The 21,788-nt window shown below is 42.3% G+C and overlaps 1 protein-coding gene across 3 annotated transcripts in view; it reads left to right on the top strand.

Moving 5' to 3' along the window:
• LOC146203716 (Ig-like and fibronectin type-III domain-containing protein 2) overlaps positions 1–21,229 on the top strand; it is a 199,893-nt gene extending 178,664 nt beyond the window's left edge. For all 3 annotated transcript variants that reach the window (XM_084588880.1, XM_084588881.1, XM_084588882.1), the window contains 8 exons: positions 1,673–2,018; positions 3,152–3,484; positions 5,688–5,816; positions 7,093–7,239; positions 9,626–9,777; positions 10,709–10,838; positions 15,880–16,073; positions 18,771–21,229. In XM_084588880.1, coding sequence (XP_084445006.1) covers positions 1,673–2,018; positions 3,152–3,484; positions 5,688–5,816; positions 7,093–7,239; positions 9,626–9,777; positions 10,709–10,838; positions 15,880–16,073; positions 18,771–18,899 — 1,560 coding nt within the window. In that variant the 3' untranslated portion in view covers positions 18,900–21,229. The remainder of the gene's footprint in view (positions 1–1,672; positions 2,019–3,151; positions 3,485–5,687; positions 5,817–7,092; positions 7,240–9,625; positions 9,778–10,708; positions 10,839–15,879; positions 16,074–18,770) is intronic.
• Positions 21,230–21,788: the final 559 nt, after the last annotated feature.

The raw sequence follows: 21,788 nt of genomic DNA, 5'->3' as shown, positions 1-21,788 counted from the left end.
TTATTACAAGACAGATGGGAAGGCACTTTTTCTTCTTTTTGCTAGAGACATATGTGTGAATTGTAGAAAGAAGAAAAAGTGGTTGCATTACAGAGAGAGACCTATTTGCTTCAACTAGACAACCATCCTCTATGTTCTGTTGCTCTCAGAAATTGCAATGGAAGTTGAAATATGAGCCAAAATCTTACACAGTAAGAAGAGCCCTTACGTTATTCCCTTGTCAATGTGAGTTTTCAGGTTTTTCACTCAAGCACTCTCAAGTTTCTTTTTTTAAATGATACCAGGGTCCTTCATTTCTTGGCTGAATTTTCTAGCTGAATTTCGTTAAATTCCTTCATGCTACTAAAAGGCCAGATGTATGCAGGGAGCTGGAAGAAGAAAGGAAGGCAGGGCCAGCATTATAACTGTTTTGCCAATGATTTCATGCCATGTTTTTAATTTCCTACCCTTCACCGTATTGGATGAAGCGATGTCGTGCCCTGCATTCACTCTTCGTTATAAGCTGTCCTATGGTGTGTCAATTGCTTCATCTAATGGCGATATGCTGGAACTTAAAAAATAGCGTTGATTCTAGAAGGAATCATTATATAAATACTGACCCAGTGCTCACCTGTAATAAGAGCAGGCATTCAACTTGACAAACCAAGTCTGATTTTACAAGAAATTTCTGGAGTTTACTTAAGCCTCCTTTTGTGCGGCAATGCAAAATCATTTCTCTCCTGTTCCTGGTCTGATTGCGTGCCTGTGTCCACACGTCTAGTTCGTCGTGTTGTGCACAGAGTGCCGCCAACACCTGGCATGTTCAGACTTGTCTGGGCATGCAGTGGCACCACCTACATTGAGCTGTTATGACGTCAGACACTGTAATCATGGCTAATCGCATAATAAATATTATGAGTGATTGATTTCCTTATTATCAATCTCTGGATGATTGACAGGCATGAAGGACATTTTCTGGTCACACGAAGTATGAGGCAAGAAAGGCTTTCGCCCTAATATTGAGAACAAAAGCTAGTAGTTTAATCTGGGTAGGAAGCTTCCATAGAAGCTGTTGTCCTCAATTTAAGACTCTAGTACCAATTCCTTTTATAGCAAATGGAGGAAAGCCTATTGAAGCATTGTGAAAAAGCTTCACTATCGTGCACGATTCGAACCCCAACCGGCAAAAAAGTACTTCCTGATGCCGGCGCCTTAGACAACTCTGCCACTGCCACATCTTATCGCGCCGCATGCGTGCACAGGAGTCATTCTATTATAAACATTAGTTTCCTTCAGTCGCTAGGTTCACTGCAGTAGCTGAAACTGAAACTAGTGAAAGCTTCCTACCCCTGACTTAAGTGGCTGCATAGACATCTTCTGCCCTAAATTTGGGCAGAGAATGTAATTTCTAGCACCGTGGTTCAGGGCAAAACAAATAAGAGTGGGGTAGATTCCCTGCTTGTTGACGTGGATATGTGGCAAAATTCTTGGTAAAATTTTGCTTAGCTGCATATAGCATTTGGTGTTAGCTGTCTTATCAGTTGCATCTGTATGCATTGTTGGAGCGTCTCGTATTTGCCACATTTTTATTAACTTTACTTTGTGTCCTTGCAACACTGGGAAAAATCGTAAAAACTGTTGATACATTAGTGTGACTGCAGTGACATGCTCAGTTCCCACTTCATGTTTGCAGTATGCTATTTCCATCATGGCGATGTCGGGTGGCAAAGCCAGTGTGCCCTCAGAGACTGTGTACGCCTGGACTGATGCTGCCATCCCAGCCTTTGTGAACCTGCCACTAGTCATTCCATCTGGCCCCATCATGGAAGGAGTCAACATGACTGTCATGTGCATTGGTGTTGGTGTGCCCACCCCTACTGTTTCGGTGTACGTCAATGGTATCCTGCAGATTCAGCTGCCTCAGCATCATGTTGCCATCACTGTTCCTCGGGTGTCACGCAATGTAACAAAAGTGTCCTGCTTTGCCACCAATGGTTATGGCCACGGTGCTCACAGCTCCGTCGACATTCATGTAATCTGTGAGTGTTGCATCTGTTTTTCTCTCTAAGCTGGTGTTGGAGACAGTGCCACATTGCAGGCAGCTGTGCTGCAGGTTATGCTGGTACAAGCTGCAGTCCTTTCAATGAAAAGCAGTTTTAAAATATTCTGCCTCTACTTCTAAGAACAGTGTACAAGCTGCCCACGCTTGACGTTTTTGAAGGTTAGCTCACTTTTCCGATTTAGCAAGTGTGAATTGGTCCTTTTGAGTGCATACTTGTAGTTAGACTTTTAAATGTGCATAGTGAAATGCAGTTGCTATGTTGCCACCTCATAGACTCAAATCAAGCCTGCATCACATTTCACATGGCTAATGTAAGCAGTGAAAATATTTCATTGCTGAAGAAGGACTAGAATTTGCAGTGTTTTATTTCAAGAACGTTTCCCATTACATTCTGCTCTAGTTTTGTTTCGTGATGGAAGCTGAATGAAAATGTTGTTGTTTATCTCTAAAGCCCTATGACAGGAGTCAAATTTACTTTGTTGGCAGTGATGCTTTTGGCAAAAAAATTGCTACCAACAAAGTGAAATGATAAAGCCAGTACTGAAAGCATAAAAATTAATTTTTGCTTTAGTTCAATGTGACTACTGGCAAATATGTTCGTTAATGTGAACCAGTAAGCAGAACATTCAGTGCACATAAAACTTACTCATGGAAGAAAATGCACTTGTTAATGTCTCTTGTGTTTTTATGTTCCTTAAAGAATCGGAGTTCCTAAACAGGTTATGATATTTTAAACCTGCTTTCATCGCGTTCCACAAAACAGATGAGGTGATCAGATGTCTGAATAGAAACAGTAATTTGAATTCAAGCGGGAAGGTCTTGATGTGCTTAGAGCTTTTTTCTTAGGATTGGAATTTTTTTCACAATAATAAAAGTAATCAAATAAACATTGCAGTGTTCAAGAGTGTGACACACTCTTGGATATGTTATAAGCATTCATAAAGCTGTTAGAAGCAAAGCTTGATGGAAAGTATAAATGTAGCCTTGAGATCTGCCGACATGTTTTCAAGGACCTCTTGGTTATGGGGCACCTATGGTTTGCCTAAAATGATGGTTTGTGTGAGGTGCTGCAAAGGCTTGATTTTTTCCTTCTATGTCTATCTGTTGCAGCAAGTCCACTGGTCACAGTACCACTGAAAAAGGCATACTCAGAAATGGGGGCCAATGCAAGGCTGCTCTGCGAAGTGTCAGGCCACCCTGAGCCTCGCTTCCTGTGGTACCGTGACTCACAGCTGCGTAACCCGCTGGGACGCAGCGACCACATTGACCTGCAGTCAAGCCCAGACCCACTGAAGCCTCACAACTATCAGTCCTACCTTATTATTAAGGGTGTCACAGCAGACGACGCAGGCGCTTACTTCTGCTCAGCCGAGAACCAGCATGGCTCAATGGCCGGCACAGTCACACTCAGTGTCATGCCACGCTCCGCACGAAATACAAGCAGTGAGTATGCTGCAAAAAGCTTGTGCACATTTACTGTGGCAAAGCACATAGTACTGCTCTTCCTAGGATTGGCCACTAAGTCTGGTTGTTTTTCAATTCACTCTGTTCCACACTGTGGTGAGAGGAAAATTCAGTGGCTCTAAGAGGACGGTGTAAAATTTCCCCTTGCCATTCTCAGAACGTGTTGAGGAACTGCTCTGAAGTTTCAGCAAGGTAGATTTTACCTGTTGAGATTGTGAGCGTGCTGCATGCTATATAGTTTCCAACACCCAATATGCAATTTGTCAGAATAAATAGAATTAAGGTTCAAAATATATTTTCTTTAATTACACACACTCATATGCAGTTGATTCTTGTTGAGAGAGCTTTTTGTCTGCAGTTTTCAGGACACATTTCATTGGTAGTTTGCTTGGCATTTCTGAAGTCAATTTAGATGCATTATTTTCTCTCATGTGGAGCAGAAAGAGTTAATGTGAATTTAATGGGCAGTCATGCTTTCTTTACCGTTTTATCACTACTATGTCCTGTTAAATTTGTAGAGCATTTTTAAATATGTACTGCAGTACGAGAACTTGTGTTGAAGAGAGACTCTCTTGTGGTGGCTTGGGTTGCTTGCCTGGTACAGTAAAACCCCTTCATAAGGGACATGCACTGGGGAGCAGTTTTTGTCTCTTATATGAGAGGTCCCTTATAAGCAGGGTACCACGTTTACATTTTTTAACCAGACTTTATTTCGATGCAGGCTTCCTAAAGCTAAAATAAGAAAAAATTAAGGGTATCTCCTGTCGCAAAAGCGTTATTATAGCTTTCATTTACATATTGCATTTGTTTGGTAGACCACCACACTGACCACACCTTGCAACTTTCTTACATTTATTTACTGCTGAAACAGTTGTAAATATTGGTCTGCTTCATGGCTGCATTGATGCTGTTCAACACAGCCTCTCCCAGCTTGAAAATCAGGCCAAGAGCCTCATGGCCGATGTGCCAAATCTATATATGTTGGCAAACTGTTTGCAGCGATTGAAAAGTGCGATTGCGATGTGACGTGTGGCACTGCAACTAGCGATTCGCAACTAAGCTATGTCTGGTAACACTACAAGAATTCAAGTCAAAAAAGCACCCCGAAATCGTAAAAGTAACCAGCTTACCACCAAAGTGCTAGATGCAGCCAAAACTATAAAACATCAGCAGTAGAAATATCCCTCAGAAATTTATGCTTGTTTGACAAAGGGTAGCAGTGGATGTGAGTAACAAGTCTGTGAATGTCGCTACTGAGACGAAAAATAAATAAAATGCAATGAGGCATTTCTGAGTGGAGTTGAAACTGGTTGAATAGCAAACAGAGCAGTTAATTTGTCCTTGCCAGACCAGAACCACTTCTGTTTTTATGTCATTTGTTTTGGTCTTGGCTTGGTTATGTCTCGCTTTCGAGGCACAATGACTTGTTTATGTCAGCGGCACCAGATGAGCACTTTCTTTGTATTTACGAGATAAATTTGTCATTCATACTGAAATGCAACATAATAGACAGTTTTTGCTATATTCTCCAGACTAGTGGACCCAACGCCTACGGTAATTCGTGATAGGAAGCTCCACTAATTGGAGAACTCAATGCGCGCTCCCAATATGCTCGCTCAGATGCTCGCATATGCAATCGCACTTGTGCTCTCCGTGGCAAGCCTGAAGACCTTCTCTATGTTGCATTCCCACTGCAGGGTCTCCTTTTAGTCATTTCATAGCAGACCGACCTGCTCTTTGTTTGCTGAAGTTATAATTAATAATGATGGCACAGGTGTGTCTCTCTTTTTTTGTTTTCACTGTAGCTGCTACTGAACCTAGTGATGGATGCATCTAATGTTAAAATGTCTGTTACAAGCAACACTGAGTACCATCAAACTTTAAGGCTAATTTGTCCCTTATAGCCAGTTGTCTCCTACATGTAATGTCTGTTAAAAAAGAGGTCTAATTAATGAAATTTATAAGGCGGCCAACCATTTGAGTGAATGATGTCTCTTATATCCGATTGTCTTTTACATCCATGTCTCTTATAATGGAGTTCAGAAACGTATATACCTGGCCACCTGCTCGATTTAAGAGGGATAAAAAATGAAATAATATACACTTACTTAGATGTCATTCATACTCACAGGTTGGTCTTAAAACTCTGTTGAGTGCCTCTATTTGTTGCTTTTTCTTGCAGATTGTTGTGCATCCCTTGGCGTGTCAGCACAGTGCTTAAGTGCATGTGCCTTTGACATTGACATAAATTTTGCCGTGAACAGACCACAATGCATTAGGGAGCTTGACAAGCTGATGCACTGCGCTGCTGGTGAGTGAATGCTATTGTCAAATAGCAATGCTTAAAAGCTGTTGTGATGCAATACTAGAGTGCAACACCATATAGAGAGCGTATATAAGCCTGCATACATGACAACCTTCCTGGCAGCTACAGAGTGCAGTGCCTAGTACATATGGGTATGCAAAGATATGCGCACACTATCAGAATGTGTTCACTTTTGGCCATTTCATCTCTTGTATTAGTAATGCAATTTTAATTTCATATGCATATGTTGTTGCTTATAGTAGGTCCCCTATTTTACGTTGTAAAAAATTTTAAATCCTGTGAAATTAGAAAAAATCCCCAGCATTTCATGAGAGACAATCAAGTAATTGATTTTTAAACGTGCCTTGCTTACTTCAAATGTACCCTCATTAAAATTGAAGGTGGCTTCTCTGAATATTTTCTCTGTTGATGTCCTGTTGTGCAGTCATGCACCTACTGTGGTGACTGCCCACAAGCTGGACACAGCCTTACAAAGTTTGGCACTTGCTCGATGCTCACTTTCATTCCTGAACGGTTCAAAACTGCAATAAGAGAAGCCCCCAAGATGGATGTTGGTCACAACTTGAGGCTTGAAACTTTACTATTAATGTTGCTTTCAAAAGGCACCGGTATCTTGTGTAAGGACGTTAGCACATTTTTGCCTCACCCACTATGCTTGATGCGCAAGCTTGCTGAAGTGGTTGGGAAAGCAAGCATGACAAGGCATCATCAAAATTGCATTACTAGATTCTTAATTTCGAGAAGATATATATGAATATTGTATTCACATGAGTTTAACACAAAATGCTTTCCACAGATCATCTGCTTCAGAACGCACTCTACTTTTATATTTGTAACCCCGATATGATGAATACTGTGTAAATTCATTTTTTCATCCTGGCTTTTCAATATAGCTGAACGAACCGTCGCCACCAAGGTCGTAAGTGTCAGAAGAGGCCAGATTTCCTTTTAAGATTGCATTATAACTGAGTAATATTGGTTAAAGTTTTCTTACATCTTAAACTTCCTCCTTGTGTCTTATTTGTACAAGTGCAGAAAATTAGTTGTTTTCCCACCATTCTGTGGTTCCTGTTGATGTCTGTAATAACAATAACATTCAGAAAAAAGAATGTGGCTGCTGAATACAATTCTAAAAAAGGTACTCAAATCTACAATTTTTTTTGCAGAATCACAGATAATTAACAGTTACACTTTGAAGCTGGCCTGCGTTACCAGGCTGGTGGCTTGTATGATGTCTTAATCTTTTATTCTTTCCATACAGATGGTAGCGATCATAGGCAATGCTGCAGGACCAAGGGTGTACCGTCTAGCTGCCTGCGCTGGTGTGTGGGCAGGCCAGTATTCCAGACCACCCAGTGTGCTCTTGCTGCTGCCAAAGAAATCGTGTCCTGCTTTGAAGAAGGCAAAGGTAGGCAGAGTAGAGAACATGCCTGAGTGCCATGTTTGAACTTAGTCTCCTGCAAGGAAAATGCTTAATTTCTGGTTGACAAGGCAAAGGCGAATTTTTGTCGATATATTTTGTGTCTTACTATAGATAATACTCTTTCTGTAATGCATGATAAAAACAGAATAAATATTTAAAAGTAGTTGAGATGTGAGTGTGACAGTGCCATTAGTATCTTGCTTGCGAAGTGTTTTTGGTCATGCATTTGATTACCAGTGCATGAGAGGCCACTCAGGTGTATCTCACAGTCACAATTGTGACAAATTACAGACGAATGCAAAATTGCGTCTCTTATTCCTTGCCATTTTACTATTCTCTCTGCTGTAATTCGTTTTCTTCCTGTTTGTACTTTGCATATCAGGGAATGGCGCAATTCCAGTACTGTTTAAACCTCCCAATGTCATTATCACAAGCACATTGACAAATCAGTAGCAAGCACCAGGTGGCATTGGGTTTTACTGTACCCTATCTCACAAGCTGTTTGCAGCTTGTGAGGCCAATCAGAATGGTGCACACTATATTGTGTTCCTATGGGCATGTTTCCTCACCCTCCCTGGTCAATTTGACAGGTGGCTTAATCTATGCCATAAAAGGTGTGCCAGTATTTAGCTTTTTTTTTCTGTGTAGCAGGTGGCGATTGGCGTCTTTTTTTATTTTTGGATGGACACTCATTCTAAATGAATCAGACCAACTTTTGTTTTTTTGCTACACCTGTTCGTATCAGCTCATTTGTTGTCTAATCACAGTTGTTTTAAATATTTCTACGACATGCATATGCACTAATTTACACCTCAAGGAGTCACACCCCAAGGAAGGTGAATCAATACAGGCCTTGGCAGCTGTATGTTGATGGTGGCAAAATGCAAGCTAAGCCTGTGTGTTCAGCGGTTGTGAATGCACAAGCAGTCAGGATTAATCCGAAGCCCTACATGCCCGGCACTTTCTCCTTTTTCATACAGTGGTCAGGCGTTGTTCATCACTATACTGCGGCCTTGCGGCAGTTGCGCAAGCAGTTTCTGTGAGGACCATTTATTGCAGTGTTACCCTTCATTTCCTTTTTGCAGTTAAAGCTTTTCTTAGCTCTGAACACTTCTGCTGCTCCATCAAAAAAATCATGTTTGCTACTACAGTGCATCACAATAAGTCTTCTGCCGTTGCCACTGGAGTATTGAACACCAGTCAACAGTTCGCATTGATGACCTTTATACACATATTGGATAGTGCCATTAATCCACACTAGACTATGCAGGCAGCCGATGTTGACCCATGTTTCATTAGTGAAAGAAATAGGCCTCTCCTCTTGTCAGCGCTTCGCTGTTTGGCGAAGGTACTAGAGGTGACACCGCACACTGTGTAGTTCACTTCAGTCAGCACCATATTTCGAGAATGCTTGTTGCATTGGAAGCCAAGCTTCTTAATCATCTTTTGCATTGTTGCCATGGAAACGGTCAATAGCATGTTGCCCTCTTTGAAGCACTTCATCAGAGATGCATAATTGGAATATCCTCTTTCTGGAGGAAGCTGTGAGCAACCCTTCGTAACACGCTTAGGTCAAAGCTATTCAACTTCTTTAAGTGAATCCGACCTCTTCTAGCGGAGCGTTTATTTTTTTTTCTTTTTTTTGGTGGCACCATTGTGCCCCTATTGCTCGTTGCCCACGGGTAGGGCATTCGCTCGCTGTTCGGGGTGATATTTACTGTCCCCTTGATGAAAGAATCCAAGCTTGAGCTGCCCCAAAACTCGAGGCAAAGCTCTTTAAAAATATTTAAAGATAACTGCTTCGCCTGCTTAGGAAGGGAAACAGCAAAAATTCAATGAACGGCAACACAACCAACTTGGCCAGTGTCATGTTGACGAATGGTAGTGAAACACTATTACCTCAGTGCAGCCCTTTGCAGAGCTTTGTCTGTTCATTTCACCTGTGATTGGAACGCTCTGTATACTTTAAAAATACCCATCCGAACTATGCATTCAATTGCTATGTTTTGTTTGAAAAATATAGCTTCACTGTTGAAATATTTGAGGGGCTATTTTCTGTGTTCCTGCAGCTCTGGTTGGATGAGAGAGCTCTACCTTCCACCACAGTGCTGCAAATAGCTTGCGAGATGGAGTATAGTCACATGGGCATCAACAGGATTTTGTCTTAGGGGCAGCAAACCCGTTGCATAGCAGCAAGGGGGGGGGGGGGGGGTGCAACGAGTGTAGGTCAGGTGCTGGTGTGGCTTTAGACCATGTATAGTGATGACTGGTGGCATTGTTGCTTTGGAGAAAAACCAGTTGTTCAGCAAATATACTTCTGAGATTATATGCATTGCTATTAATCTTTCTCGTGCATATGTTTCTCTTGAAGCAATGCTGCCAGGGCCACCGCAGAATGTCAGAGCCTCACAAGTGGCTCCGGGAGCAGTGGACATCTACTGGGATCCTCCACTCAAAAACCCTGATGTGGTCCAGTGGTACCGTGTTCTTTGGAGGAGTGTTGGCTCTCAGAGCATCAACAGGGTGAGTGCTGTTCTATGTTTCACGGCATCTTTCAGTTGCTGGAGAAGAAAAGCTCATGGCTGCTTGTCCTGATTATTTAACTCTCCCCAGGCTTCTTTTGCGAGGTGGAGTGATTAATTCAGTAATTGCACAAAGACAATTTGTTGATGCTTAATGACTACTAAAAATTTTCAGTCTCCTGGATGGACAAGGGTGGCACTGGTGAATGCTCTCAGGGATAGGTTACATGCAACATAAATACCTAAGAAACTAGAAGATTGAATGGCTGTTGCCGTAGCTCAGTCAGTAGAGCACTGGACGCGAAATTTGGAGGTCATGAGTTCGGGTCCCAACAGTGACATGGTGTTGTTTTTTTCTTCTACTTTCTAATCGATTATCTCCATGATTACATTGTTATTTCATATTGATTGACACACACAAAAAAAATCTACTATGCTCGCCTTAGTGCCAGTGGCTGTTGACTCCCTTTGTATGGAAGCCTTGCCAGTGTGATATAATATCTATTAGGTTGTTATTATTATTTATTTTTTAATTTATAATTTTACACGCTTGTGTTTATCATTTCTTTTAATTAATTTGGGGGTACTTGTGCCAAATGATGCTAGCTTTGCTTCTTATGAGCATGCTTGTAAATGCTAATAGGAGGTATATATAATTGCACTACTTTGACGGATCATTTCATGAAAGACAATGCTGTGGTGTTGACACCACACGAACTACTCCTACAGTTTGTTTCACTGCTCAGGCAATGCCACTACCTTCTTCGTAAGAACACAGCTCATGTTCCACATGATTAATGAAGAGCACAGTAGGCCATGCATATAGCTACTGTCCACTGAAGTTTGAAATTTGCCCGAAGGTTGCAGTAATTGATGCATCTTTGGTTATCTTTATTTCACTTAATTCCATTTCTTTTTTTTTTTTTTCTCAGAATGAAACACTGAAACCACCATTCCAATTTCGGGGCATGGACCAGGGTCTTATCTATGAATTCCTGGTCAAAGCAGGCAACCACTACGGCATGAGTGCCAGTACTCTGCCTGTTGTCATTCATCCACCAGGTAAGCATGTCGCATCTGCTGCCTGTGCAAACATTATTTCAAAAATATGGTTTGTTTTTCTTTTTTCACTTTATAAAAGGGCTCATTCACATACTGGAAGTTACAAGGCACCTAAGCATGTTGCAAATACTATTATTATTAAGGAGCAGCTTAACCCATGCAGCCCAAATAGCTTAGCAGCACTTGTTTATGGGCTAGTTGGCTTATGATTTGAGACAGATTACTTATTTCATATTACAATGCCCGGTACGCACCACATAAAAGTAGATGGGACAAGTACTTTTATTTAAGACGGATTACTTAATAGCACATCACACATCACACATCACACATCACGTAAAGGTAGATGGGACAAGCACTTTTCCCATCTTCCTTTACGTGATGTATGGTGTATTATTAAGTAATCCATCTTAAATAGAAGCCTAAATAACTGCTTACCGAGTAAGGCTTTGATATACTGCATATGGAACAGTATGTAACCATTTTTAATCTCAGTCATAAGTGGGGGATGGATGTGAGTACTGCATTTCACATCATATTCATGGTTGTTTGTGTTTATGAAGAGGCATTGAAAGCTCGGTAATTTGAACCTCGATAATTAGAATATTCGGACATTTCCAACTACACTACTTGTTCCGGCCCAGCTCCATCAAGGTCTGTGTACATAAAAGTCCATTAATTTGAATGCGAGTTGGCTCCACTATGAACAGTTCAAACTATGTGGCACCGCGTTTGGCTGGCCTGGCGTTCAGTACCTGGCCAAAGAAACGCCCCCACGATAGGGTGGCATAGTTACACGGCTGCGCACGTCCAAAACAGGGACAAAGGAAAAACTAGGTAAAACCATGAAAGAGTGGGTAAAGCCTAACCGTTACATGACCGGCGCAGTGGCCGGCGGCGCCGGAGGGTAATGGGGTGGCGGCCATGGTGGCAGCTGCTTGCTGTCTGTTCTGCGTGACTTCCAAGACTTGCAAATCAATGCTGGTAAATTTGACCCCCTTTAATTCGGAACTACGGACAAGTATTTCTATTGGTGCAGTCCCAGCCGATGCCCATGTAAGGCTGTGGCGTTGGACAGATGCTAAAGGTCTCGCATTGGTTGCGCCGTGTCCAGTTACGATTGTGCGATCATCAAAAAAGTTCTGAGAGCACTGCGGAATCTACAGTGGAGAAATGCGAAAGCATAAGCGTTGTTGCTGCATTACGGTACACTGCGCACCCCTTGTTGAAAACCAGCATTCTGTTAAATGCATCAAAGTTCACCAGCATTCTATAATTGGTTTGCAGACAAGGAAAGGCACAGTATCTGTCACTGGCTGATGTTCGCTGAGCTAGAAATTAAAGCTTTCGCATTAATATAGTCGAACCTGGATATATCGAACTCGAAGGGGATCATGAAAAAGTTCGATATATCAATAATTCGATATACAGAAATCGGCTTGTGACGGCTCTTACGATGCGAAAAAACGATACTGTATTTGTCGCGTAATCAACCCACTCGCATAATGAACCCACCCTTCACTTTTGCACCCGAGAATTTGAAAAAAGAAAAAGCGTTAAGGCCAGCTCGCTCACATGCAAGCGATATAGCGATCTCAGCAACGAGCGGCAGCAACAGAGCGAAAAATTTCCAACTTGTTGGAACTGCGTCCCTCTCGCCGCTCGAGCCACCGCGGCAGTTCAATTAGCAAGGTTTCTGTGTCGCCGCGGCAGAAATCGCGAAAAAAAGAAAAAAAGACTGCCGCTTCCTAATGTTTCTCAACGTCTGCTGCCGCCATATCTTACGCTACGCCACGCCTACAGCACAACAATAAGAATGGACGACTCTCGCAAAAAAAAAAAAAAAAAAAAAGAAAGATGAGAGAGAGAGAGAGAGAGATCTGCCACTTAGACACATACATTTTCTGTTCCAGTATTTTTGCTTTAATAGATCTACAGTGGTCCAAAACAGAAGGACTGCGACCCAAAAAGCCCTAGCATATGATAAATAATTTATTATCAGTGCATTTATCAGGGCCAGTTTCGGTTTTGATCTCTCCGGGCACGAGCGAGCGATGACGTCAAAGATACAAGAATGCCACACGAGCGCGCCATACTGGCAAGGTTGGTGATCGCGTAAACACAAAATCTAATGATGCATTTGGGTCGCGTTTTTTGTCTGCTTGCTATCACACGTGCAAGAAAATACTGTCCTGAGGTCCTGGTAGAAGTGATTACAGTGATACAAGCAAACTTTTTTTCCTCCTACAGCTGCTGCCCGGTGCGACGCACCTGACGTCTGCTAGCTCCGGCATTGAGCAAAGCAAAAAGATATTTTACGAGATGGGCTTGCCAGTAAAGCGGCGCTAAATTCTGACGTTTATTACTCCGAAGCTCCGTTCGCTGGCGCTTCGATATGAAACCAGCTAGGGCTAGCGACGTCTAGGGTAGGTGGGGAGCGGCGCAGTTCGTTTCCGGTGCGCCATCGAGAGGCACCGTTGCCGAAAGCCCTGCACTTGTGCAGGCATGCTGTTGAGGCCCGGGTATAGCAGGCAGTCTTCATACGTACACCGCTGAGGTAATAGTAACATGCACCAACGAAGAAGCCATCGAGTAAAGCAAGCAGAAGCATAGTACTTTCTCAGGGCACGACCGGAAGCGGCGCCGCCGCTGTTCGAGTCCGGCCATGTGTCGTCACTGCTTTTTGCTTTGCTGACTCCACGTCAGTTGTGTGATTACGTCATGTTGTTTACCTATGGACACGTTTTCGTCGCAGAGATGTAGCTGCCAATGGGTTTTGAAAAACGGAGTACTTGCCTGGCTTGTTTTTAATATCAAAATAAAATATCTTTGCGGCAACGTGCGATGTTGGGATTGCTTGGGGAGCATCTCTGTATGACCATGACCAGGAAAGCAATTGTATTCCTTCCGACGCTTCAAAAAATAGTGTCTATACTACTTTAAAGTCCGCAGGCGCCATAGCCACATCAGCCGCCGCGCGCAGAGGGTTCGCAGCACACGCTGGAAAAAGCATCCGATGTTCTGTCTGAAAACGGGCTGAGCTGGCTTGGCGCATGCGTAGCGCGTGCTACTGTGAACGAAGGCCGAGAGAGAGAAAGGAGAGAGATAGCTCGGCAAAAGAATGGGCACACCCTTGCGCTTCGCTCTATCGCGTTTTTCCCCTCTCGTTTCCACCGGTTCTCTCTGGTTCATTCATGCACATGGCTTGCAAACGTCACGTGCTGGCGCGCAGGAAACAATATCACAGATGCACGCGTCTTTGGGGAATGGACGCGGTGCTGCCCTAGACCAGCCGTCGCCAAACTGTCCCCTCTCATTCCTTCCGCGCGTGGCTTGAAAACGTCACGCACCAAACGGCCGAGGGTGATGTGAACGTCTTTGAGGAAGGCACACTTTCCAGTGCGTGGTGCGGAGTTCTATATACCGAATGACCGGTGAAACTGAGTTCGATATATGACGCGGCTTTCCTATACTTTTGCATGGGATTTTCAAGGGGATATTCCGTGACTTCGATATTTTCGGGTTTGACTGTAGCACTCCTCAAGCCTGAACTACATGCTGCTTAGTAGACCATGCACCTCTTACGTGTGCGCAACGGCAAGTGCAACGAAACGCAGATGACCTAATCCAACTCCACCTTAATAGGTGGACTATGTAGTTTCAGTTTTGCTTTTATGAGCTTCACACTGTCTGCGCCAGCCCATGGCAATGATGTTCATTTGTTCACTGGCCATCAGTAATTTCGACCACCTTGGGATTTTTAACATGCACTGACATTACACAGCACACGGAGGCCACTCTACTCTGTTTCACCTTTATCGAAATGCATCCACCGGTGGTCGGGTACTTGCACCGTGATGTTAAGTTGTGCTACAAAAAAATGCACTGGGGACTGCGACGGCGCGAAGTGGAGGGACGCACTAACAACGAATGCTTTTTTCTTTTCAATTCTCAGCGGCAAAAGTGGGATATAGGTTCGTTATGTGAGTGGGTTCATTACCCGAGTAAATACAGTAAATTCACCATAAAGCAAACGGTTCTTGTCAGATTTTTTAAAGCCATTCGATAACGCCAATATCAGATACTTCGAACTTTTTTTCTGCCCCAGCGGGAAGTTCGAATTTATGAGCTTTTACTGTATATGATTATAACATGATGTTAGCCTAATCACACCAACTACAGCTGACAGCTGAGAAAATTGGAGAAAGAAATATGGGAGCAAACAAATATGTACATAATATTTAAGAGGCAACATTTTTTAAATGTGTGCAACATCATTGCGCGTTAACTCGCGCAGACTTTTTTGCTTTTCCTACTCCACTCGCCTTTTCATCCGGCTTCTTTTCATGTTCACAGCCACCTTTTACTTTCCTTGTGTGCAATGCATGGACCCAAGAGAATTAAAAAGCTGGCTCCTTTTAGCAGCTTGCAAGTATGATAGTGAAGCATGCTGTGCCCACCTTGAGCAGCAAAAAAGAAAAAAAATTGCGTTATATTCATTATTTTGTTTCGAATGTAATGTGAGATGCATCCTAAAGTTGGTGAAGTTATTTATTGGTGTTTTAGTGTTATTTTTTTGTGGCATTCTGCCAGTTATTTGCTGTATGCGCAGAAATAATGCATAGTTGTGGACCGAACTATGCATCATCCTGTCCTTTCTCTGTCCTTGTCTTTTGCTGTGCTATTTATTACCATGAAGATGAGCAATCAACCAGCCTGTCTTAATTTAGTTCTTGGATAATGCAATAGAGACTTAATAATTCGGAATGGTACATAATTCATACCGACATGGAGGTCTTGTCAAAATTGCCTGCATTTGAATGGGTGAACACTCCTAGCTGTTAATTTGAACCCTCACACAAGGCTGTCACTTGCGCAGACTACTGGTAATAAAAGAATTATTTAAAAATTTATTGACCTGCTATCATAACCAACAAGGACTAATCGCTAGTGTCTCATCAGAGGCCTGTTCTGCTGAACCTCAGCTGAACTGTAGTGAGTACAACAAGCGCATAACGCACTTCCCATCATGCAACTGCAGGCTCTGCAGCTCTATCTGGACATGGCCTGAGTTTGGGTGGAAAGATTGCCATTGTGCTGGTGATGACAGCGTTGGTGCTGGTGATTGCGGCTGTGCTGGGCATTTTCTACTGGAAGCGCTGGAAGGCCAAGGCTAGGCCCCCTGGTGTCTCATTCGAGAACCCAACATACCTCAAGGATGGTGTTGTGCTTCAGGTAAGAATGGTCTCTCAGTAATGTGTGCAGCCAGTATTCTGGAGAAGTCAAGCTTTAGCATCTTCCTGGATATCCATGTTTTGCAAGTTGATTTCCTGACCATGGATAGGCAACATATATTTTTAACAAAAACAGTATAAAAGTGCATGTACTGATATAGCTGTGAAGGTTTAGATAATACTGCATCTGACCTCGGTAAACTTTAAGCAGACTTGCAGTAGAGTCCCACTGTCAAAAGGAATGTGCTATCGCATGACCGCTGCACTTCTTGAGGCGCTACCGTGAAAATAGAGTTGACAGCACATGGTGCATGCACAATAAACAGAGTTAGCTACTTCTTCCACGCCTGTGCCTGGCGCCACCTGTTCTTACTGGCTCTCGGCAGCTGCGTTGCACGAAGCATGAAGGCCACATAATCACATGTCCCCTTCAGCAAATTGTAATCGCAAGTCCCCTTTAGCAAATTGGATTCTATTGCATGCACAATGCCTGCAGTCTTTAGACACAGAGGGTAAAATTTGTTAACTGTATCACATGGAACCCTTAGTGGTAAGTATGGACTTCTAAAAGATACCTTTATTTTAAAGATGCATTCTCAAAATACTCGTGAATATGAAGACTGTGCGTGCCCTATGTGCTTATGTAAGTTTCCAGCAGTGACTGCAGAGGTGCCAGTGCATCACAGCAATAGCCACTCACTGCAGGTTGTTTAGATGAGTCACTTTTGCCACAGAATGTTTGAAATTTGAATGCTGTGCCTTCCTTAGTTATTAAGAAAAAAAAAACAAACCCAACAGCAAATTTTCTCATATTTGAATCAATATCTTCAAGTGTTTTGTTTAATTGACAACATACAAATTCCAAAGTGAGAGTAAGTTTGTTGACTTTCTCATCTGTGCAATAGAGTTGCCAATAACATCACATAAACTTCATAAGCAGGAAACGTCCATTATTTTGAATCTTGATCGTGCCTTCATGTTGCAATGCATGTGTTTGCATGCATTATATATATGTCACTGATGTTCCATTTGGGGAATTTTCCCATTTCAGGAAATTTTAGGAGTAATATTTCCTGAAAAGAGAATTTACAGTTTCAGAAAATTTCAAGAACTGAAATTGTTTTTTTTTTCCCCAAATTGCTGGAGTTATCAAGCTTTGCTGCAGTAAAAAAATGACCTGAAGTTGGAATTTAAGAGAATTTTAATTTATGCCTTTGCACATCACTGTAATACAGCAAAATCATTAATTTGGACTTCAAGGAAGTGAAAAGAATGCTCGACACTGCCAAAAGTCATTTGCATGAAAATAAAATTTGTTTGGTCAAAACCTGGGCAATAGTGACTTCCATTTTAGATCAAAACTCCCTGCCAAAAATACTTTTTCACAGTTATGTTAAATGCATTGATTCCTACACACTCTTAGGAGTATCAGAAGTAGGTCTGCTCCATAATGAAAAAGGCCTTCACAACTTCTTCCAGTGTGCAGCGCAGTAGAGCTGATGCTTGGCATGTGGTGGAGGCTTCATCGCACAAACAACAAACAGCACATGAGAAATGCCAAGAATGACGTCCTGGAAGAATGGAAATGCCAGTCGAATGGAAGTGAAGGAAGCGTGCATCGAAGCCACAGCTGCAAGATACTTTGCAAAAAAAAAAAAAAAAAAAGAAATTATGCAGCAAGGCAGTCATCCTAAATAGCGAGGAGCTACGACCTCAGCTGGCGCCGCAGGCTGGCTATGAAGCCCTGAAAACAAATCTATGCACCAGTATTGTGTCGGCCTTTTGATGAGAGCCTGTCGGTTGTTAACGCGTTTGCCATTGCGTGCACGTCATAGGGCCGCAGGAAGCAGTGTACTACGCATTTAAAGCCTGAGGGCAAATATTTGGAAGATCATTTGTGAGCGGTTAGTGCGCATTAAAGAATCCCAAGTGATTGAAACTATGCGGAGCCTTTCACAACCGCATTCCTCATAGCCTGAGTCACTTAGGGAAGTTAAATCTCACAAATCAAACTATCATGTAAGATAGTTTGGATCACACAGGTTGGATCAGGCCATATCTTGATACTTCACCACTTTGGAAGCATGGCTAAATTGACGGATGCTAGTCCTAGGGCGTCCTTCCAACCCTATACGTAGACTAACATGGGTGTTTGACGGAAGTCTGCCGAAAGTCCGAATTATACGAATTAATGGTGGTCGAATTACCAAAGCTTTACTTACAATTAAATTTTTCCTCAGCTTCTGTCCAAGCTACTTGTGACAGCTATTCTTAAGTTATTGTACCACATGTAATGAAGTCTTGAATGTCATGCTGCTGTGTGTTCATAGTTTTCACATTTTCCCACTACTAAGTTCAGGTTGCCATGCCTTGTTGTTCTTTGCTTTCCATACTGCGAGTACTGGCAGCTCACAGTAAGAGCTGCTTCTTCATTTTTTCTTATTTCTCCTCCCTCTTCTTTTCTTATTCTATACTGTTTTCGGTATTCTTTTTATCCTGTCACCTTTCTAAAGCAGGCAGGCATTGTTTCCGTTCTGGTGACAATTGGCAGCCTGTTCCTTTTTTCTTTTTCATCTAATTGCTTGTTTCCCTGTCATATTTTCAGGCCAAACAAAAAGCAATAAGTTGCACGCATGTGTTCCACTTCAGGCAAATTGTTGACGTGTATCTTGTTACAAATTCACTTCTTTTTTTGCAGAATACATCTGGCGAAGGCACAGCCAAGCCTGGTGAAACAACTGTTGAAAATGGTGGCCATCGCAATGGCCGCCCAAGGGCTGTGGAGAACTGCTATGAGGACATCCGTGCAGTCAGGCTTTCTTCGTGATCACCTGGTACAGGCTACAAGCCCAACATTCAGGCCTTCTGCTCTCTCTCTTTGAGAGAGCTCTTCATTTTGTCCTGCTGCTATGCTGGCTGGATAAATCATCACGAGAGCCTTGATGCTCTCATCATAATAGTGGAACATGGATGACAGGACAGTTCATCGTCTAGTGATTATGATACTGCGGTGGCTTCAAGGAATCTGCCGTGTTGTGTGCGCCTCGCCAAATGCTGTATTGTAGCTTTGATGAGGCCGACATTTCTCTGTGACAGTGACATGAAGAAGGCTGTTACCACGTTGCTTTGTCAATGTTTGTGGCAAATATTTACCATGTGTTTAATGTTCTGAGAACAATCTTGCATGAAAGTAAACTTCGGTTATCTTCATGCACATTACTGTAAAGGTGAACAACAGTCTCATGTCAAAATTTTTGCATCTCACTTAGTTTTCACCATCTCCTAACCTCTGTGAAAATAGAAGTACAGCAATATCAAAACAACTGCACAACCAGTGATAAAAAGCACACATTCAGTGCCTTACATCTTGCAGGACCAGATGCCCTTTGTAACGTCTGGAATTGTTTCATTTCATGCGTTTTTAACGTGCCAGGCCAGTGTATATGCTACATGCTTAGTTCACATGTTGCATGATGTGCCTAATGCAGAGAATGGAGATGAGAGTTTATGCTAACTGCTAAACTTGTTAGCTCTGAGAAATTTGCTGGTTTTGTGCAGACCCATAGTTGTGCAAAAGCCTGGAAATCACAAAGGAACAGATTGGCTCTACATGCATCATGGCAATGGAACCTCAGTGACTGCTTGGCAGGTTATATATAGCAGGGCATGCTATTTGTCACTTTACTTTTGGTGCTTCCCATTTCCTTATGCAGTTCATTTCCTAAACAGCATTATTATTTGCTGAAAAGCTTTTTTGAAGTGTTGAAAGTATGTAGTTGTAGCTTTGAAGCAATACTAATCAAGCAACGGTCCAGTCTACCACACGTGCACAAAAGCTGCATAGCTCTATTTGTGGAGCATTTGTGCCGTTGGTTTGGTTGAGTTGACCAGTGTTATGCTTAGCTTGTGTGTGTCGGATTGTATGTAAGCTCAGAAAAGGAAGGAAGCAAGGAGTCAGAGTACTTAAAAGATCAAATTTTAAGAAAGCAATTGCAGTTGCTTTTTGTGTGCAGGCACTAGCATAAAATATCTGATGTCATCACACACTACTTGTACATAAATAATATGTGATAGTGAAGAAAGCTTTTATGACGTACATGTTACGGCATTCCATTTCGTTGTTACAGCGTGTTTTGATGGTGCGTCTCGTGGCTTTTTTTGTGTGTGACTTTTGTTATCCCTTGGTGTAGTTTATGAATAGAAAAGCCTAATGAGGTGATTTCACCAATCATGACCGTGATACCACGCAGAGTGATTTTAGTTGTGTGTTTTAGCTTCTACATATGCTATGTTCAGATATTTTGCGCACCTTTGTATGGCATTAGACAGGTTTTTCTCGTAGAACACGACAGTCATTGTGATATGCAACGGTATTCTTGAAGGAGGGTATACATTACCACCACTGCAATGAACATTCCAGTCTAATTTTGTCCATTTTTGTTTTACATCTTGAAAGCAAGCTGCAGTGCATCGGTGTATAAAGGTCACAGGTTGGACAGAAGCATCCAACCTCATGCACAAAACATGGCTTGTTCATGAATCTTCCAGCTTATGTTACTCTGATTTGTGTTGTGCACGAGTTTTGGTTGCAAGCTTAACCACTGCTTTTGACATGGATGTCAGAAGCAGCACCGAAGTTTTGCCTGACTGCCATCAGCAGTACGATAGAAAAATGGGAACCCACTAGAGCTCCGAGATGTCAGTGAGCCTGCTTCCTTTTTTTAAGCTGCAATGGTGGACGTACACCCTCAAAAAAATTATGACTGCTTTTCAATTTTTCTTTTAGACCTGTAGAGTCATACAGTACAGTGTTCATATATAATATCAGTAACACGTGATTGTACGTGCAATGCCCACAACAAAGTGACCTGTTCCAGTCAAGCTCAGAGATGTTATTTTCCAGAGAGGTATATATAATATTTTCCCTCTTGCACTGAAAAGGTGTGTACAAAATGGAGCAAGACTACCTATGTGCCGCGCTGTTCAATTCGTTGTGTGAGTGGAAGAATTTTGTACATAAACAATGCCTGTGAACAAAGAAAGCAGCAGTTATACCGGTGCTGTGCTTACGATTTATAATGAAATGCAAAGCTGTAAATAATGCAAAGTTTTTTTTTTTAAATAAAGACATGTTTCTTCAAATTTACTATCTACAATTTTTTTGTTTCAGGATTGAAGAGCGCCTTCTAATTATAAGAGGACATACTTTGCAGGCTAACTGCTTTGCACATTAAAGCCCATGTGCACTTAGGTACAGAACTCGGCTCTTCACAAACTACTAAATTGAAAGGGTCCATATTCATTCAGCCTTCCAGGGAACACAAAGGTCAGACCAGCCTTAGCACTAGATTGACATGCAGGTTTTATGTACTTGTCATTTCTATCATTCCTTCAAGAATGAAGATAGACTATCTAGAAATTTCATGTGAAATTCTCACTCCCCCCCCCCCCCCCCCCCCCAAATGTACAATAATTAAATCAAGCACAGTTTTGCCTAGATTTTCTTCTAAACTGTGCTATGGAACCCTTGTAGCAGCGGTGAAAATGTGGGCTCCTCCCCTCTTGGAGAGATTTGCAATGCTGCCTATGGCAAACAAGCTGTGCTGCATAGGCTGGTAATGTCAAGCAACATCCTTTCTTTCTTTCATATTTAAGGCAATCACAAGTATCTGGTCGCATACAGCCAAAGAAAAAAGCGGCAGATGCCCCTGAAAGG

This window comes from Amblyomma maculatum, chromosome 1, assembly GCF_055883805.1.
Source record: "Amblyomma maculatum isolate TAMU_Amacu chromosome 1, ASM5588380v1, whole genome shotgun sequence".
NCBI classification, from domain to species: domain Eukaryota; kingdom Metazoa; phylum Arthropoda; class Arachnida; order Ixodida; family Ixodidae; genus Amblyomma; species Amblyomma maculatum.
This window is presented reverse-complemented; position numbering and strand designations above follow the sequence as displayed.